This window comes from Gorilla gorilla, chromosome 23 (assembly GCF_029281585.2).
Source record: "Gorilla gorilla gorilla isolate KB3781 chromosome 23, NHGRI_mGorGor1-v2.1_pri, whole genome shotgun sequence".
NCBI lineage: Eukaryota > Metazoa > Chordata > Mammalia > Primates > Hominidae > Gorilla > Gorilla gorilla.
This window is the reverse complement of record NC_086018.1, coordinates 36,148,150-36,165,655: the sequence shown is the minus strand read 5'-3', so window position 1 is coordinate 36,165,655 and position 17,506 is coordinate 36,148,150. Positions and strand designations below refer to the sequence as shown.

Genomic DNA, 17,506 nt, shown 5'->3' with positions numbered 1-17,506 from the left:
TTGCATCAATACCCATCAGAGATACTGGCCTGTAGTTTTCTTTTTTTATATGTCTTTGTCTGGTTTTGGTGTCAGGGCAATACTGGCCTCATAGAATGAGTTTGGAAGTTTTCTCTCCTCTGTTTTTCATAATAGTTTGAGTAGGGTTGGTATTAGTTTTTCTTTAAATGTTTGGTAAAATTAAGCAGTGAAGCCACTGGGTCCCAGGCTTTTCTTTGCTGGGAGACTTTTCATTACAGCGTTGATCTCATTACTTGTTATTGGTCTATTTAGGTTTTGGATTTCTTCACGGTTCCATCTTGGTAGGTTGTGTATGCCTAGGAATTTATCCATTTCTTCTAGGGTTTTCAATTTATTGGCATATAATTGTTCATAGTAACCTCTAATAATCCTTTGAGTTTCTGTGATATTGGTTGTAATATCTCTTTTGTCATTTCTGATTTTTTTGTTTGGGTTTTCTCTCTTTTTTTGTTAGTCTAGCTAAAGATTTATTGATTTTGTTTATCTTTTCAAAAAACTTTATTTTGTTGATCTTTTGTATTGTTTTGTTTCAATTTCATTTATTTCTGCTATGATCTTTATTATTTCTTTTCTTCTACTAATTTTGGGTTTGGTTTGCTCTTACTTTTCTAGTTCTTTAAGAGACATCATTAGATTATTTTGAAGTTTTTCTACTTACTTGATGTAGGTGCTTATAGGTATAACTTTCCTCTTAGTACTTCTTTCCCTGTATCTCATAGGTTTTGATATGTTTTGTTTCCATTATCATTTGTTTCAGGATGTTTTTAAATTTCCTTCTTAATTTCTTCATTGACCATTCAGGAGCATATTATTTCATTTCCATGTGTTTGTATGGTGTGCAAAATACCTTGTTTTTGATTTGTAGTTTTATTTCATTGTGATCACAGAAGATACTTGATATGATTTCAAATTTAAGAAGTAATTTGGCTGGGAGAAGTGGCTCATGCTTGTAATCCCAGTGCTTTGGGAGGCCGAGGCAGGCAGATCACGAGGTCAGGAGATCGAGACCATCCTGGCTAACACAGTGAAACCCCGTCTCTACTAAAAATACAAAAAATTAGCCAGGCATGGTGGCAGGTGCCTGTAGTCCCAGCTGCTCAGGAGGCTGAGGCAGGAGAATGGTGTGAACCCGGGAGGCAGAGCTGGTAGTGAGCCGAGATCGCGCCGCTGCACTCCAGCCTGGGTGACAGAGCAAGACTCTGTCTCAAAAAAAAATAATAACAATAATAATAATTTAAGACTTGTTTTGTGGCCTACCATATGGTCTATCCTTGAGAATGATCCATATGCTGAGGAGAAGAATGTGTATTCTGCAGCTGTTGGATGAAATGTTCTGTAAATATCTAATAGATTCATCTGATCTATACTGCAGACTAAGGCTGGTGTTTCTTTGTTGATTTTCTGTCTGGATGAACTGTCTAATGCTGAAAGTGGAGTATGGAAGTCTCCAGCTATTATTGTATTGAGGTCTCTCTCTCTCTTTAGCTCTAAGAATACTTCCTTTATATATCTGGGTGTTCCAGTGTTGAGTGCATATGTATTTAAAATTGTTACATTATCTTGCTGAATTGACCCTTTTATATAGTGACCTTCTTTGTCTCTTTTTATAGTTTTTGTCTTGAAGTCTGTTTTGCCTGATAGAATAGCATAGCTATTCCTGCTCTTATTTGGTTTCCATTTGCATGGAATATCTTTCTCCATCCCTTTAGTTTCAGTCTATGTGTGTCTTTTTTTTTTTTTTCTTTTTTATTGATCATTCTTGGGTGTTTCTCGCAGAGGGGGATTTGGCAGGGTTACAGGACAATAGTGGAGGGAAGGTCAGCAGATAAGCAAGTGAACAAAGTTCTCTGGTTTTCCTAGGCAGAGGACCCTGCGGCCTTCCGCAGTGTTTGTGTCCCTGGGTACTTGAGATTAGGGAGTGGTGATGGCTCTTAACGAGCATGCTGCCTTCAAGCATCTGTTTAACAAAGCACATCTTGCACCGCCCTTAATCCATTCAACCCTGAGTGGATACAGCACATGTTTCAGAGAGCACAGGGTTGGGGGTAGGGTCACAGATCAACAGGATCCCAAGGCAGAAGAATTTTTTCTTAGTACAGAACAAAATGAAAAGTCTCCCATGTCTACCTCTTTCTACACAGACACGGCAACCATCCGATTTCTCAATCTTTTCCCCACCTTTCCCCCCTTTCCATTCCACAAAAGCGCCATTGTCATCATGGCCCGTTCTCAATGAGCTGTTGGGTACACCTCCAAGACGGGGTGGTGGCCGGGCAGAGGGGCTCCTCACTTCCCAGTAGGGGCGGCCGGGCAGAGGTGCCCCTCACCTCCCGGATGGGGCGGCTGGCCAGGCAGGGGGCTGACCCCCCCCACCTCCCTCCTGGACGGGGCGGCTGGCCGGGCAGAGGGGCTCCTCACTTCCCAGTAGGGGCGGCGGGGCAGAGGCGCCCCTCACCTCCCGGATGGGGCGGCTGGCCAGGCGGGGGGCCGAACCCCCACCTCCCTCCCGGACAGGGCGGCAGGCTGGGCGGTGGGCTGAACCCCCACCTCCCTCCCGGACGGGGCGGCTGGCCAGGCGGGGGGCTGACCCCCCACCTCCCTCCCGGACAGGGCGGCAGGCTGGGCGGTGGGCTGACCCGCCCACCTCCCTCCCGGACGGGGCGGCTGGCCGGGCTGAGGGGCTCCTCACTTCCCAGTAGGGGCGGCCGGGCAGAGGCGCCCCTCACCTCCCGGACGGGGCGGCTGGCCGGGCGGGGGGCTGACCCCCCCACCTCCCTCCCGGACGGGGCGGCTGGCCGGGCGGGGGGCTGGCCCCCCCACCTCCCTCCCGGATGGAGCGGCTGGCCGGGCAGAGGGGCTCCTCACTTCCCAGTAGGGGCGGCCGGGCAGAGGCGCCCCTCACCTCTCGGACCGGGTGGCCGGCCAGGCGGGGGGCCGAACCCCCACCTCCCTCCCGGACACGGCGGCAGGCTGGGCGGTGGGCTAACCCCCCCACCTCCCTCCCGGACGGGGCGGCTGGCCGGGCAGGGGGCTGACCCCCCCACCTCCCTCCCGGACGGGGCGGCTGGCCGGGCGGGGGGCTGACCCCCCCACCTCCCTCCCAGACGAGGTGGCTGCCGGGCGGAGATGCTCCTCACTTCCCAGACGGGGTGGCTGCTGGGCGGATGGGCTCCTCACTTCTCGGGCGGGGCGGCTGCCGGGCGGAGGGGCTCCTCACTTCTCAGACGGGGCGGTTGCCAGGCAGAGGGTCTCCTCACTTCTCAGACGGGGCGGCCGGGCAGAGACGCTCCTCACATCCCGGACGGGGCGGCAGGGCAGAGGTGCTCCCCACATCTCAGACTATGGGCGGCCGGGCAGAGACGCTCCTCACTTCCCAGATGTGATGGCGGCTGGGAAGAGGCGCTCCTTGTTTCCTAGATGGGATGGCGGCCGGGCAGAGACGCTCCTCACTTTCCAGACTGGGCAGCCAGGCAGAGGGGCTCCTCACATCCCGGACGATGGGCGGCCAGGCGGAGACGCTCCTCACTTCCCAGACAGGGCGGCAGCCGGGCAGAGGCTGCAATCTCGGCACTTTGGGAGGCCAAGGCAGGCGGCTGGGAGGTGGTTGTAGCGGGCGGAGATCACGCCACTGCACTCCAGCCTGGGCACCATTGAGCACCGAGTGAACGAGACTCCGTCTGCAATCCCGGCACCTCGGGAGGCCGAGGCTGGCCGATCACTCGCGGTTAGGAGCTGGGGACCAGCCCGGCCAACACAGCGAAACCCCGTCTCCACCAAAAAAATACGAAAACCAGTCAGGCGGGGCGGTGCGCGCCTGCAATCGCAGGCACTCGGCAGGCTGAGGCAGGAGAATCAGGCAGGGAGGTTGCAGTGAGCTGAGATGGCAGCAGTACCGTCCAGCTTCGGCTCGGCATCAGAGGGAGACCGTGGAAAGAGGGGAGAGGGGAGAGGGGAGAGGGGAGAGGGGAGAGGGGAGAGGGGAGAGGGAAGAGGGAAGAGGGAAGAGGGAGAGGGAGAGGGAGAGCGTGAGCGTCTATGTGTGTCTTTATAGGTAAAGTGTGTTTCATGTAGGCAACAGATCACTGGGTCTTGTTTTTCTATCCGTTCTGCCACTCTGTGTCTTTTGATTGGAGAGTTTAGTCCATTTATGTTCAATGTTATTATTGACAAGTAAGGACTTACTCCTGCCACTTTATTAATTATTTTCTTGTTGCTTTGTGATCTTCTTTCTTTCCTTCCTGTTCTCCTTTTAGTGAAGGTGATTTTCTCTGGTGGTATGTTTTAATTTCTTGCTTTTTATTTTTTTTGTGTATCTGCTGTATGTTTTTTGATTTGAGGTTAACATGAGGCTTGCAAATAATATCTTATAGCCTAATATTTTAAACTGATGACACCTTAACACTGATTGCATAAACAGACAAACAAGCAAAGAGAAAACTAATAAAAACTCTACATTTTAACTTTGTCCCCCCACTTTTTAACTTATTGTACTGTTTATGTCTTGAAAAGTTGTAGTTATTATTTTTGATTGGTTCCTCTTTTAGTCTTTCTACTCAAGATATGAGTGGTCTACATATGACAGTGTTATAATATTCTATATGTTTCTGTGTACTTGCTATTACCATTAAGTTCTGTACTTTCAAGTGATTTCTTTTTGCTCATTAATGTCCTTTTCTTTCAGATTGAAAAACTCCCTTTAGCATTTAGCAGTATGTGAACTGCATTTTTCAACTCCAGAATTTCTGCTTGATTCTTTTTTTTTTTTTTGAGATGGAGTCTTGCTCTGTCGCCCAGGCTGGAGTGCAGTAGCACGATCTCGGCTCACTGCAAACTCCACCTCCCGGGTTCACACCATTCTCCTGCCTCAGCCTCCCGAGTAGCTGGGATTACAGGCGCCCGCCACCACGCCTGGCTAATTTTTTGTATTTTTAGTAGAGATGGGATTTCACCATGTTAGCCAGGATGGTCTCAATCTCCTGACCTTGTGATCCGCCTGCCTCGGCCTTCCAAAGTGCTGGGATTACAGGCGTGAGCCACTGTGCCCAGCCTGCTTGATTCTTTTAAATTATTTCAATCTCTTTGCTAAGTTTATCTGTTAGGATTCTGAATTCCTTCTCTGTGTTATCTTGAATTTCACTGAGTTCCCTCAAAACAGCTATTTTGAATTCTCTGTCTGAAAGGTCACGTATCTCTGTCTCTCCAGAATTGGCCACTGGTACCTTATTTAGTTCATTTGGTGAGGTCATGTTTTCCTGTATGGTCTTGATGCTTGTGATGTTCGTCAGTGTCTGGGCATTGAAGTTAGGTATTTATTGTAGTCTTTGCAGTCTGGGCTTGTTTGTACCTGTTCTTCTTAGGAAGACTTTCAGGTAATAAAAGGGACTTGGGTATTGTGATCTAAGTTTTTGGTCACTGCAGCCATATCTGCATTAGGGGGCACCCCAAGCCTACTAATACTATGGCTCTTGCAGACTCCTAAAGGTACCACTTGGGTGGTCTTGGATAAGATCTGGAAGAATTCTCTGGATTACCAGGCAGAGGCTCTTGTTCTCTTCCCTTACTTTCTCCCCTAAAAGTGGAGTCTCTCTTTCTGTGCTGGGCCGCCTGGAGCTAGGAGAGGGGTGACACAGGCACCTCTGTGGCCACTATCACTAGGACTATGCTGGCTCAGACCTGAAGCCAGCACAGCACTGGGTCTCACCCAAGGCCTACAGTCACCACTGCCTGGCTACTGCCTATGTTTGCTTAAGGCACTAGGGCTCTACAGTCAGCAGGTGGTGAAGCCAGTGAGATTATGTCCTTCCCTTCAAGGCAGCAAGTTCCCCCTACCCCCATCCTGGGAAGGTCCTTAGATGCCATCTGGGAGGCAGGGCCTGCAGTCAGAAACCTTAGTAATCTCCCCAGTGCTCTATTCTATTACAGCCTGGCTGATACCCAAGCCATAAGGCAAAGTCCTTCCCACTCTTCCCTCCCCTTTCCACAAGCAGAGAAGTCTCTCTCCGTGGCCACCACTGCCCCAGCCCTGTGGCAATGCTGCCAGGCCACCGCCAGTGTTCATTCAGGGCCTAAGGGCTCTTGAAGCAACTGAACGCTGCCAGGCCTGGGACTCTCCCTTTAGGGTAGTGGGCTCCCCTCTGACCCAGGGCAGGTCCAGAACTGCCACCCCACAGCCAACACTTAGAATCTGGGACCCCAAGAGCCCTCTTGGTGCTCTGCCGCACTGTAGCTGAGCTGGTACCTAGGCTGATTTTTGCTTTTTATGAAGGTACTTTTCTGTGTGTATAGTTCAATTTAGTGTTCCTCCAGGGAGGACAATTGGTGGAGGTTTCTATTTGGGCATCTTTTTTTTTTTTTTTTTTGAGACGGGGTTTTGCTCTTTCACCCAGGCTGAAGTGCAGTGGCGCGATCTCGGCTCACTGCAACCTCTGCCTCCTGGGTTCAAGCGATTCTCTAGCCTCAGCCTCCCCAGTAGCTGGGATTACAGGTGCCTGCCACCATGCCTGGCTAATTTTTTTTTTAATTAAAAAGTAAACTTTAATGTCGAAAATGCAAACTTGGGGAAGACAGAAAGATCACACACAAGGCTGTCGCTTCACACTTGGAAGGTTGCACGGTGGCCAGGAGAGGCGCTCCTCACTTCCCAGACAGGGCGGGGGCCGGGCAGAAGCGCTCCTCACTTGCCAGACGGGGCGGCGGCCACATGCCTGGCTAATTTTTGTATTTTTAGTAGGGACGGGGATTCTCCGTGTTGGCCAGGCTGGTCTCAAACTCCTGACTTCAGGTGATCCACGCACCTCGGTCTCCCAAAGTGCTGGGATTACAGGCGTGAGCCACCGCGCCCAGCCCTATTTGGCCATCTTGCTTTGCCTCCACCTTCATTTGATAACAGAACACCCCCATGTAACCACCACCACAATCAAGATATAAGACATTTCTGTTATTCCCCAAATTTCCTTCACCCTCCTTTATAGTCCATGGCACCCACCCCATCCCTGGGCAACACCTATGTGCTTCCTTTTTTTTTTCCCCTGCAGGAGGACGTCTTCCTATACCTATGTGCATTCCATCACTGCTGCTTTTACTCATATAGCGTGTAGTCTTATGAGTCTGACTTTTTCACTTAGCATAATGCTTTTGCAATTTGTGATTGAGCGTTTTCATATGATTCTGTTTTTTCTGTCTCTTAGCTTGGAAGTTATACACTTTTTAGTAGTAACTGTTGGGAGATCGTTCTCCAAGAGTCTCTCTCATGTTTCTATACATCCTGCTAGCAGAGACATTGACTACCTGTTTTTGTCTGTTTAGTGTTGCTATAAAGGAATACCTAAATCTGAGTATTATACATAGAAAAGAGGTTTTATTTGTCTCATGGCTCCTCAGGCCATACAAGAAACATGGTGCCAGCTTCTTACCAGTGTCACATGGCAAGAAACGAAGTGAGGAAGAGAAAATAAGTTGTTAACTGGTTGTTAAAAAGTGCCAGGCCCGGGCCAGGCACAGTGGCTCGTGCCTGTAATCCCAGCACTTTGGGAGGCCAAGGCGAGTGGATCACCTGAGGTCGGGAGTTTGAGACCAGCCTGACCAACATGGAGAAACCCTGTCTCTACTAAAAAAAATACAAAAAAATTAGCTGGGCATGGTGGTGCATGCCTGTAATCCTAGCTACTCGGGAGGCTGAGGCAGGAGCATTGCTTGAATCCAGGAGGTGGAGGTTGCAGTGAGCCAAGATCACCTGGGCGACAAGAGCGAAACTCTGTCTCAAAGAAAAAAAAAAGTGCCAGGCTCTTTTTAACAACCAGTTCTTACAGGAACTAATAGAGTGAAAACTCACTCACTCCCACCCCACAGGGAGGGCATTAATTCATTCATGAGGGATCCACCCCTATGACCCAAACACCTCCCATTAGCCCCCCACCTCCAACATTGGAATCAAAATTTAACATGAGGTTTGGGGGGCAGAAATCCAAATTATAGCACTACCTTTGTTCCAGGCTACCTTCAAAGGATGTTTATACAGCAAACAGCCTTGGAAAATAGAGTTAGGGTCTCCTTGTAGAGCACAGGGTAAGTTTGCTTACTTTTCAGCATAATCAAGATTGTGTCTTCTTCTGGAGCAAAACTTTGACAACAGCAAGCGGGGCAAAGTCTGAAACCTTTTGCACATCTTGACAGAACCTTAGAGATTACAAGATTTATCTCTGCCTTACTCAAGGTCCATTAGTATCTTCCAGAACAATAAGTTGGTCTTAGAATCCTTTAGCTATGTATTCCCTTCCAGGCTTCGATGCTGTGTGCTGTTGTTTTATTTAGTTTTTATTTTAAACCCAACAAGATGCTATACCATCAATACTTACTTAGATCCCCCCACATATTTAACTTGCCATGGTGCTTCATTCTTTCATGCCTCTTTAAGCTTCCATCTAGGATCGTGTTCATTCCACATGAAGAGAAAGCTTTTGGCCCAGCACGATGGCTCACGCCTGTAATCCCAGCACTTTGGGAAGCCTAGGCAGGAGGATCGCTTGAGCCCAGGATTTCCAGACCAGCCTGGGCTACGTGGCAAAACCCTGTCTCTACTGAAAATACAAAAAATTAGCCAGGTGTGGTGGTGCACACCTGTAGTCCCCGCTACTCGGGAGGCTGAGGTGGGAGGATTACTTAAACCTGGGAGGTTGAGGCTGCAGTGAGCGGTGATTGCACCACTGCACTCCAACGTGGGTGACAGGAGTGAGACCATGTCTCCAAAAAAAAAAAAAGAAGGAAAGAAAAAGCTTTTGTATTTCCTTTCGTGTAGGTCTGCTAATGACAAAGTCTCTGGCTTTTTTGTTTGACTAGAGAAATGTTTTAATTTTAACCTTATTCTTGAAGGTTTTGTTTTTGTTTTCATTTTGTTTTGTGTGCTAAGTACAGAATTCTCATTGGCATTTATTTATTTAGAGACAGAGTCTTGCTCTGTGGCCCAGGCTAGAGTACAGTGGCACGATCTCCGCCTCCCAGGTTCAAGCGATTCTCCTCCCTCAGCCTCCTGAGTAGCTGGAGCTACAGGCATGCACCACTACACCTGACTAATTTTTGTATTTTTAGTAGAGACGGGGTTTCACCGTGTTGCCCAGGCTGATCTCAAACTCCTGAGCTCAAGGGATTTGCCTGCCTTGGCCTCCCAAAGTGCTGGGATTACAGGCATGAGCCGCCGTGCCTGGCCAGCATTTATTTTCTTTTCAGCTCTTTAAGGAAGTCATTCCATTATCTCTGGCTTCCATTGTTGAGAAGCCAGCTGTCATTCTAATGGTTGCCCTTTGAAGATAATTTTTTTTCCTCTGCTATTTTAAATATTTCCTCCTTGTATTTTATTTTCAACAGGTGTAATGTGGCACATATATCAGCAATTGTTATGTTACATACAATACATATTGTGCAACATATGTATCATTATCAGTTATTGCTGTGTAACAAACTACTCCAGAACACAGTGGCTTATAAAAGGAATCATTTATTTAGTCCATAAATCTGCAATTTGAGCAGAGCTCAGTGGGAAAGCCTCAGCTTTACTTTATATGGCACCATATAAGGTAACTCGCAACTGGCAAGTTGGTGCTGGCTGTTGGCTGGGAGTTCATTCAGGGCTCAGGGCCCAGGACCAAGAGTCGTCACCATGGCTTGCTTCAGCCTCCTTGAGGCATGATGGCTGGGCCCCAAGAGAAGAGAAATAGAAACTTCCAGTCTCTTAAGGCATTGGTCTGGAAGCTGGGACGGCATCACTTTTGCCATATTCTGTTGGTAACGCAGTTACATCGCCAGATTAAAGGGTAAAGAGATACAAATTCCCACTGCTCAGTGCAAGGAATATCAGTGATTTAGGGGGCCCTGTTTTAAAACCCCTACAAGGTGCTAAGTGTGGATTTCTGGGGCTTTCTTGTTTTTTGTTTTTTTCTATGTGTTTTTTTTTTTTTTTTTTTTTTGGTGGTGGGGTCAGGGAGGGCTTATAGGGTATGTTAAATCAGCAGAATAATTTTATTTATTTATTTGGAGATGGAGTTTCACTCTTTGCCTAAGCTGGAGTGAAGTGGCGTGATCTCGGCTCACTGCAACCTCCGCCCCGCTGGTTCAAGCGATTCTCCTGCCTTAGCCTCCCAAGTAGCTGGGATTATAGGCACCCACCACCACGCCCGGCTAATTTTTGTATTTTTAGTAGACATGGGGTTTTGCCATGGCTAGTCTGGAATTCCTGACCTCAGGTGATCCACCCACCTTGGCCTCCCAAAGTGGTGGGATTACAGGTATGAGCCACTGTGCCTGACCTATAATGTTTTTTAAAAATCAGTTTTGGAAAGTTTGCAGACATTAACTCTTCAAATGTGGCTTCCATTTGATTCTTTTTCTACTCTGCCTCTGATCCTCCACTTATATATGTATGCTAGATCTTTTATTAGATAGTCTGTGTCTCTTATGTACTCTACTATATTTTGTATTCTTCTGTCTCTCCATGCTTTATTCTGTTTACTCTTTCCTGATTATATTTTTTAATTTTGTAATTTCCATTTGATGCTTTTTTGATCATTCAAAACTCTTCACCAAAATTCTAAATTTCCTTTTTTAACCTCTCGAATGTTATCACAGTTAGTTTAAAGTCTATTTTGGATAACTTAAATATTTACAGTCCCCTCACAGATATGTTTCTTTTGTATATTGTTTCTGTTGGTTTTCTTTCATGTCTTATCTCCACATATGCCTCGTGAGTTTTGATTATGTGTTGGTCATTGTATTTGCAAGTATGCTCTTAGAAATAATCTGGAGTGGCCGGGCGCGGTGGCTCATGCCTGTAATCCCAGCACTTTGGGAGGCTGAGGCAGGTGGATCACGAGATCAGGAGATCAAGACCATCCTGGCTAACATGGTGAAACCCCGTCTCTACTAAAAATACAAAAAATTAGCTGAGCATGGTGGCACGTTCCTGTAATCCCAGCTACTCGGGAGGCTGAGGCAGGAGAATCACTTGAACCAGGAGGCAGAGGTTGCAGTGAGCCGAGATCATGCCACTGCACTCCAGCCTGGGTGACAGAGCGAGACTCCGTCTCAAAAAAAAAAAAAAGAAATAATCTAGAGCCTAGTTTGATGTTTCCTTACAAAGAATGAATTTATTTTTGCTTCTCCCAGGTACCTGGGAACACTTGCAACTAGGATAACCTCAGTCTAGTTTCTGGAACTGAAATTACTTGAGGCTGAACTGTGGTCTCTGTGAGAGTGTGTCTGTGTATGGCTCACCCTTATTCCTAGGCTACGTAGTTCTTTAGGACCCTAACCCAAAGTAAGAGATGTTCATCAGGGCTCTCCTCTTGGCAGACCCCTGGGCTCCAGTCCCTGTGTCCTGAGCCCCATGAGGCTGTTACTGGTGCTGCTCATCTGTCCATCCTCTCCAGTAACAGCCACCTGAACACTGTAATTCCTGGGTTTCCATCATTCCTTCCAGCCTGGTGAGTCATCAGTGTCTTTTGAGGTATCCAGTGCCTGTCAGCAGATGTTTTTTAATAATTTGTCCAGCATTTCTGGCTGTCCTCAGTAGGTGGTCTGTTTCACATTCCCTAGTCTGCTGTTAATGGAAAGTGGAAGTTCTGAGAGAGAATCATCATTCCCATCAGCATTCAAATGGCTGATTACACTTTCCCCATTCACTACCCCTTCCTTTATTTGCTCCTCTCCACAGCAAAACTCCTCAAAAATATCTATCTTTGCAATCTTCAGATTCTCACATCGTGTCCTTAAACCCACTTTAATCAGGCCTTGGTTCCCTCCATTCCACTAAAAGTAATGTTGTCAAGGTCATGCATGCCTCCGTGATGCTAATTCCAGTGATGAGTTTTCAGTTGTCATTCTCTGACATGTCGGCAACACTTGATGTGGAGTATCCTGATGTTGAGAGGCTGGTGAGATGAAGGAAAAACCCAGCCAAGGGCAATGAGGAATGGCTTCCTTCCACCTCCTCCTTCCCTATCTTTGTTGTGGTTTTTGTTGTTTCTGTAACACTGATTACCTTATAGTTTATTTAATGTACTTCCTTATTCTATGTTTTTACTTTAGTCATTTTGTTGATCTCCTCCATAATAACATAGGCTCGGGCCAAGCGCAGTGGCTCACGCCTGTAATCCCAGCACTTTGGGAGACCAAGATGGGCGGATCACTTGAGGTGAGGAGTTCGAGACCAGCCTGGCCAACATGGCGAAACCCTGTCCCTACTAAAAATACAAAAATTAGCTGGGCGTGGTAGCACACGCCTGTAATCCCAGCTACTAGGGAGGCTGAAGCAGGAGAATTGCAGGAGAATCACTTGAACCCAGGGGGCAGAGGTTGCAGTGAGCTGAGATCGCGCCACTGCACTCCAGCCTGGGTAACAGAGTGAGACTCTGTCTCAAAAAAAAAGGCTTCAGGAGGGCAGAGCATTTTATGCAATTGTTCATTAATTGACCCCTCCATTTGGCACAGATCACATGCCCAGTAGTTAACTGTTAATTGACGCACTCTCTGTGGAACAACAGGCTGGTCCCGTTGAGCCAACACTCTCTGGGCACTGCCTTCACTAGACTCTGGCTGGCTGCTGCGCTTGTAGAGGTGTGCAAGACAAAACCTTCTGGTATGTTAAAAGCCCTGGTCAGAACTTTAAGTAACCATCACTGACATGTAATGATTATGGTTTTGAAAGTGCTTTTATAGTGGTTTTTCATCTGTCCTCACAGCACCTCTGGGAGGTAGGTAGGACAGGTACAGTTAGTCTCATGTTTCAAATGGGGCTCAGAGAGGGAAAAGGATTTCCCAAGATCACACAGCACCTTAGTAGCAAAACTTGGACTCAACCTCAACACTTAAAAATGAACAAAGCTGGCCGGGCGCAGTGGCTCATGCCTGTAATCCTAGCACTTTGGGAGGCCCAGGCAGGCAGGTCACCTGAGGCCAGGAGTTTAAGATCAGCCTGGCCAACATGACGAAACTCTGTCTTTTCTAAAAATACAAAAAATTAGCTGGGCATGGTGGCGGGTGCCTGTAATCCCAGCTACTCGGGAGGCTGAGGCAGGAGAATCACTTGAACCTGGGAGATGGAGGCTGCAGTGAGCCGAGATCGTGCCATTGTACTCCAGCCTGGGCAACAAGAATGAAACTCCATCTCAAAAAAAAAAAAAAAAAGAAAAGAAAAAGAAAAGTTTCCCCTTTTTAAAATATCTCATTTTAATGACTGCATAATAGTTTATTACATAGTTATACCATAATTTATATAATATTTTGTTGCTGTACATTTAGGTTAAACAATACTTACTTAGTTCCTACTATGAAGAGGGGCCAAGTACTCGAGGCTGGGGCTCTCACATGTGGCAATTAAATTAGAAAGTGGATATGGCAGGGCTGTGGTAAAATAAAATATAAAAATAATAAATGATATTACCAAAGAAAAGGAAAGTTTTTCAAAATAAAAAAAAATCTAGACACGCATAGTGGCTCACACCTGTAATCCCAGTACTTTTGGAGGCTGGGGCAGGAGGAACACTTGAGGCCAGGAGTTCAAGACCAGCCTGGGCAACATAGCAAGACCCCCTGTCTACAAAAAGAAAAAAAATTAGGCCAGGCACAGTGGCTCACGGTGGCTAGTGCCTGAAATCCTAGCACTTTGAGAGGCTGAGGGGGGTGGATTGCCTGAGCTCAGGAGTTCGAGACCAGCCTGGGCAACATGGCCAAACCCCATCTCTAGTAAAAACACAAAAAATTAGCCAGGTGTGGCGGCACACGCCTTTAATCCCAGCTACTCTGGAGACTGAGGTTGGAGAATTGCTTGAACCCGGGAGGTGAAGGTCGCAGTGAGGTGAGATTACAACACTGCACTCCAGCCTGGGTGACAAAACAAGACTCTATCTCAAAAAAAAAAAAAAAAAATTAGCTGGGCATGGTGGTGCATGCCTGTAATGCCAGCTACTCAGGAACTAAGGTAGGAGGATCCCTTCAGCCCAGGAATTCGAAGATGCAGTGAGTCATGATCACACCACCGCACCCCAGCCTGGGTTACAGAGCAAGACGTTGTCTCTAAAAAACAAAGGAAGTCTAACCTAAACGCCATTATGTCATTTACATGTGTATAGGGGTGTGTGTGTGTGTGTGTGTGTGTGTGTGTGTGTGTGTGTGTGTGTGTGTGTGTAGAGACGGGGTTTTGGCAGGGGAGTCAGGCTGGAGCTGGCAGGGATGTGGGCGTCCCGCCTTACTCATTTCGGGTCTTGCTCCTCTGTCCTGGCTCTACAGACTCTTCCAGCTGGAGTTGGAGGCTGACGCCCTAGTGAATTTCCATCAGTATTCTTCCCAGCTGCTGCCCTTCTATGAGAGCTCCCCTCAGGTCCTGCACACTGAGGTCCTGCAGCACCTGACCGACCTCATCCGTAACCACCCCAGCTGGTCAGTGGCCCACCTGGCTGTGGAGCTAGGGATCCGCGAGTGCTTCCATCACAGCCGTATCATCAGGTGAGCAAGGGAACAAGACCGTTTGGACAACGTGTGTGTACCTGCTTGTGTGGGCAGTGGGGGCCGCAGGCCTCGGTTCCCCTCCATAGTTTGACTTAAAAAGGAGCAGGTCCTGGCATGGTCGCTCACTAACGCAGTCCCAGCACTTTGGGAGGATCACTTGAGGCTAGGAGTTCAAGACCAGCCTGGCAAAATAGCAAGACCTTGTCTCTACGAAAAAAATTAAAAAATTAGCATGTGTCTGTACTGCTAGCTACTTGGGATGCTGAGGCAGGAGGATTGCTTGAGCCCAGGAGTTAGAGTTTACAGTGAGCTATGATTGCACCACTGCACTTCAGCCTGGGTGACAGAATGAGACCTTGTCTCTAGGAAAAAAAAAAAAAAGGTGCTGCGTTGCTACCAGATTAAAATGTAAGAAGGGCAATGTAATGTTTCCAGAGTCTGGAGTGCTCACCAGGTGCCAGGTCTGTGGGAGCTGATTTCTACCCACCATGAAATTGAATTTTCCCAACCCCCACAAGGTATCGTCATTTTTATTTTATTTTATTTTATTTTATTTTATTTTATTTTATTTTATGTTATGTTATGTTATGTTATTTTATTTTGAGACGGAGTCTTAGTCTGTCACCCAGGCTGGAGTGCAGTGGCGCGATCTTGGCTCACTGCACCCTCTGCCTCCTGGGTTCAGGTGATTCTCCTGCCTCAGCCTCCAGAATAGCTGGGACTACAGTAATGTGCCATCATGCCCGGGTAATTTTCGTGTTTTTAGTAGAGACAGGGTTTCACCATGTTGGCCAGGTTGGTCTCGAACTCCTAACCTCAGGTGATCTGCCCTCCTTGGCCTCCCAAAGTGCTGGGATTACAGGCGTGAGCCACCATGCCCGGCCCAGGTATCATCATTCTAGAGAGAGCTAACAGGACTTGTACAGGTCACTCAGCCAGAGAGGGTGAAAGAGGGGCTTGGATCCTTGGTGTCTGCCCAGGCTGCTCTTCTGGAAGCTGAAGGCCTCCTTTTGTGAATCCATTCAGCCAGCAGATGGAGCAGCTGTTGCCCCTGGTGAGGGCACTGTCCCCACCCTTGCACAGGGCACCAGTTGGCCATCTTGTGCAGAGGTAGCCACACCTCCTCTGAGTCTCTATCCTAGATAGCTCAGTTAAGCTCCCAGGCCCAGAACTCAAAACCTCACTGCTGGCCGGGTGTGGTGGCTCACACCTGTAATCCCAGCACTTTGTGAGGCCGAGGCGGGTGTATCACTTGAGGTCAGGAGTTTGAGACCAGCCTGGCCAACGTGGTGAAACCCCGTCTCTACTAAAAATACAAAAGATTAGCAAGGCGTGGTGGCGCACGCCTGTAATCCCAGCTACTCGGGAGGCTGAGGCAGGAGAATTGCTGGAACCCAGAGGTGGAGGTTGCAGTGAGCCGAGATTGTGTCACTGCATTACAGCCTGGGCAACAAGAGTGAAACTCCACCTCAAAAAAACAAAACAAAGCAAAAACCCTCACTGCACTTTAGTTTCCAGGCGTGCTCTTGGACAGCACAGTGTCTCATCTCACCACCACTCTGTCCATTTCCTGGGGCAGGCACAGCAGCTTGTGTAGATAAGGATATTGACGCCCAGGAAGGTTAAGTGAATTGCCCGAGGCTAGTGAGATATCCGTGTTCTGTGACCCTTTCCTGTGCCACCACCCTGCCCACTTCCTGCTGGTGTGGCCCTGGGGCCCATCTCTTGTACAAGTGAGCAAACTGAACAGAAACCTGATACAGGTCACATCAGATATAATTACATTCAAATCAGCCCAACTAGCTGAGTGGCGGGAATGCTCTTGAGCTCAAATAAACCAGAAAGTCCGAGTTTCCGAGCGCACTTCCCTGCATGTGCACTTAGGTCCCCTTGCCACCTTGTACCACACCTGCTCACCTCTGCTCACCCTGGCCCTCTCCTGCAGCTGTGCCAATTGCGCGGAGAGCGAGGAGGGCTGCACACCCCTGCACCTGGCCTGCCGCAAGGGTGATGGGGAGATCCTGGTGGAGCTGGTGCAGTACTGCCACACTCAGATGGATGTCACCGACTACAAGGGAGAGACCGTCTTCCATTATGCTGTCCAGGGTGACAATTCTCAGGTGCTGCAGGTGAGCAGGGGGAGGGGCAGGGTGACTGGTACTGATACCTCCCGGTGTCCACAGTTCCCTTTGGGCCCCTGGGCTCAGGTGTCACTCTCGGGCCTCTCACTGTCCCCCATTGGTCCTTGAGGCCTGAGCTCCTTCATGGAGGGTGCAGACCCCTCCCTGGCTCTTCCCTCCCAGCCCTTTTCCAGGAGCCACGTCCTCAGTCTCTTTGCTTGATAAACCTGGGGACGACCTCCAACCCAGCAAAATGAACCCCAAAAAAGGCCCAGCTCCAGTCAGTTAGTTCAGTTCCGCTTTTCCTGAGCACAAACTGTGAGCCAGATGCCTGCCTGGAGGGGCTCGTGGGCCAGCGGGACCTGGGCTTAGCCTTTTGCAAGCTTGTCCAATCTGTGGCCCTGCAGGCTGCATGCAGCCCAGGACGGCTTTGAATGTGGCCCAACACAAATTCACAAACTTTCTTAAAACATTATGAGATCCATGCATGGACCTTTTTTTTCGATCAGCTGTTGTTAGCGTTCATGTATTTTATGTGTGACCCAAGACAATTCTTCTGATGTGGCCCAGGGAGGCCAAAATATTGGACAACCCTATTTCACAGGAATTCAAACCAAGCAAACCAAACTGTCTCCAGTTCCTGTAGGCGTTCGTGCCAGAGGCCCTCCTGTTAACGTTTTTGATTACCTGGGCAAAAGATGTGATTTTTTAACTGTGGGCAAGCAGATGGGGTGATACTATTAAATAGCTATTTTATATATTAGATTGAACAGAAAAGGCAGGCTGTTGGATTATGTTTTATTGTCTAGAATTAGAAAATTCTTCTAAAGATCATGTTCTCTCTGCCTTGGCATCAGAATGCAACTACGTTA

The 17,506-nt window shown here is 48.1% G+C and overlaps 1 protein-coding gene across 20 annotated transcripts in view; it reads left to right on the top strand.

The window, feature by feature from the left end:
- PLA2G6 (phospholipase A2 group VI) overlaps nt 1-17,506 on the top strand; it is a 72,426-nt gene that overhangs the window by 24,159 nt on the left and 30,761 nt on the right. For 18 of the 20 annotated variants that reach the window (XM_063704742.1, XM_019018251.4, XM_063704738.1 and 15 more), the window contains 2 exons: nt 14,296-14,511; nt 16,460-16,643. In XM_063704742.1, the coding sequence (XP_063560812.1) occupies nt 14,296-14,511; nt 16,460-16,643 (400 nt within the window). Of the gene's footprint in view, nt 1-12,128; nt 12,203-14,295; nt 14,512-16,459; nt 16,644-17,506 lie in introns of those variants that run through there. The other 2 variants (XM_019018257.4, XM_031005608.3) reach the window with 2 other exon arrangements.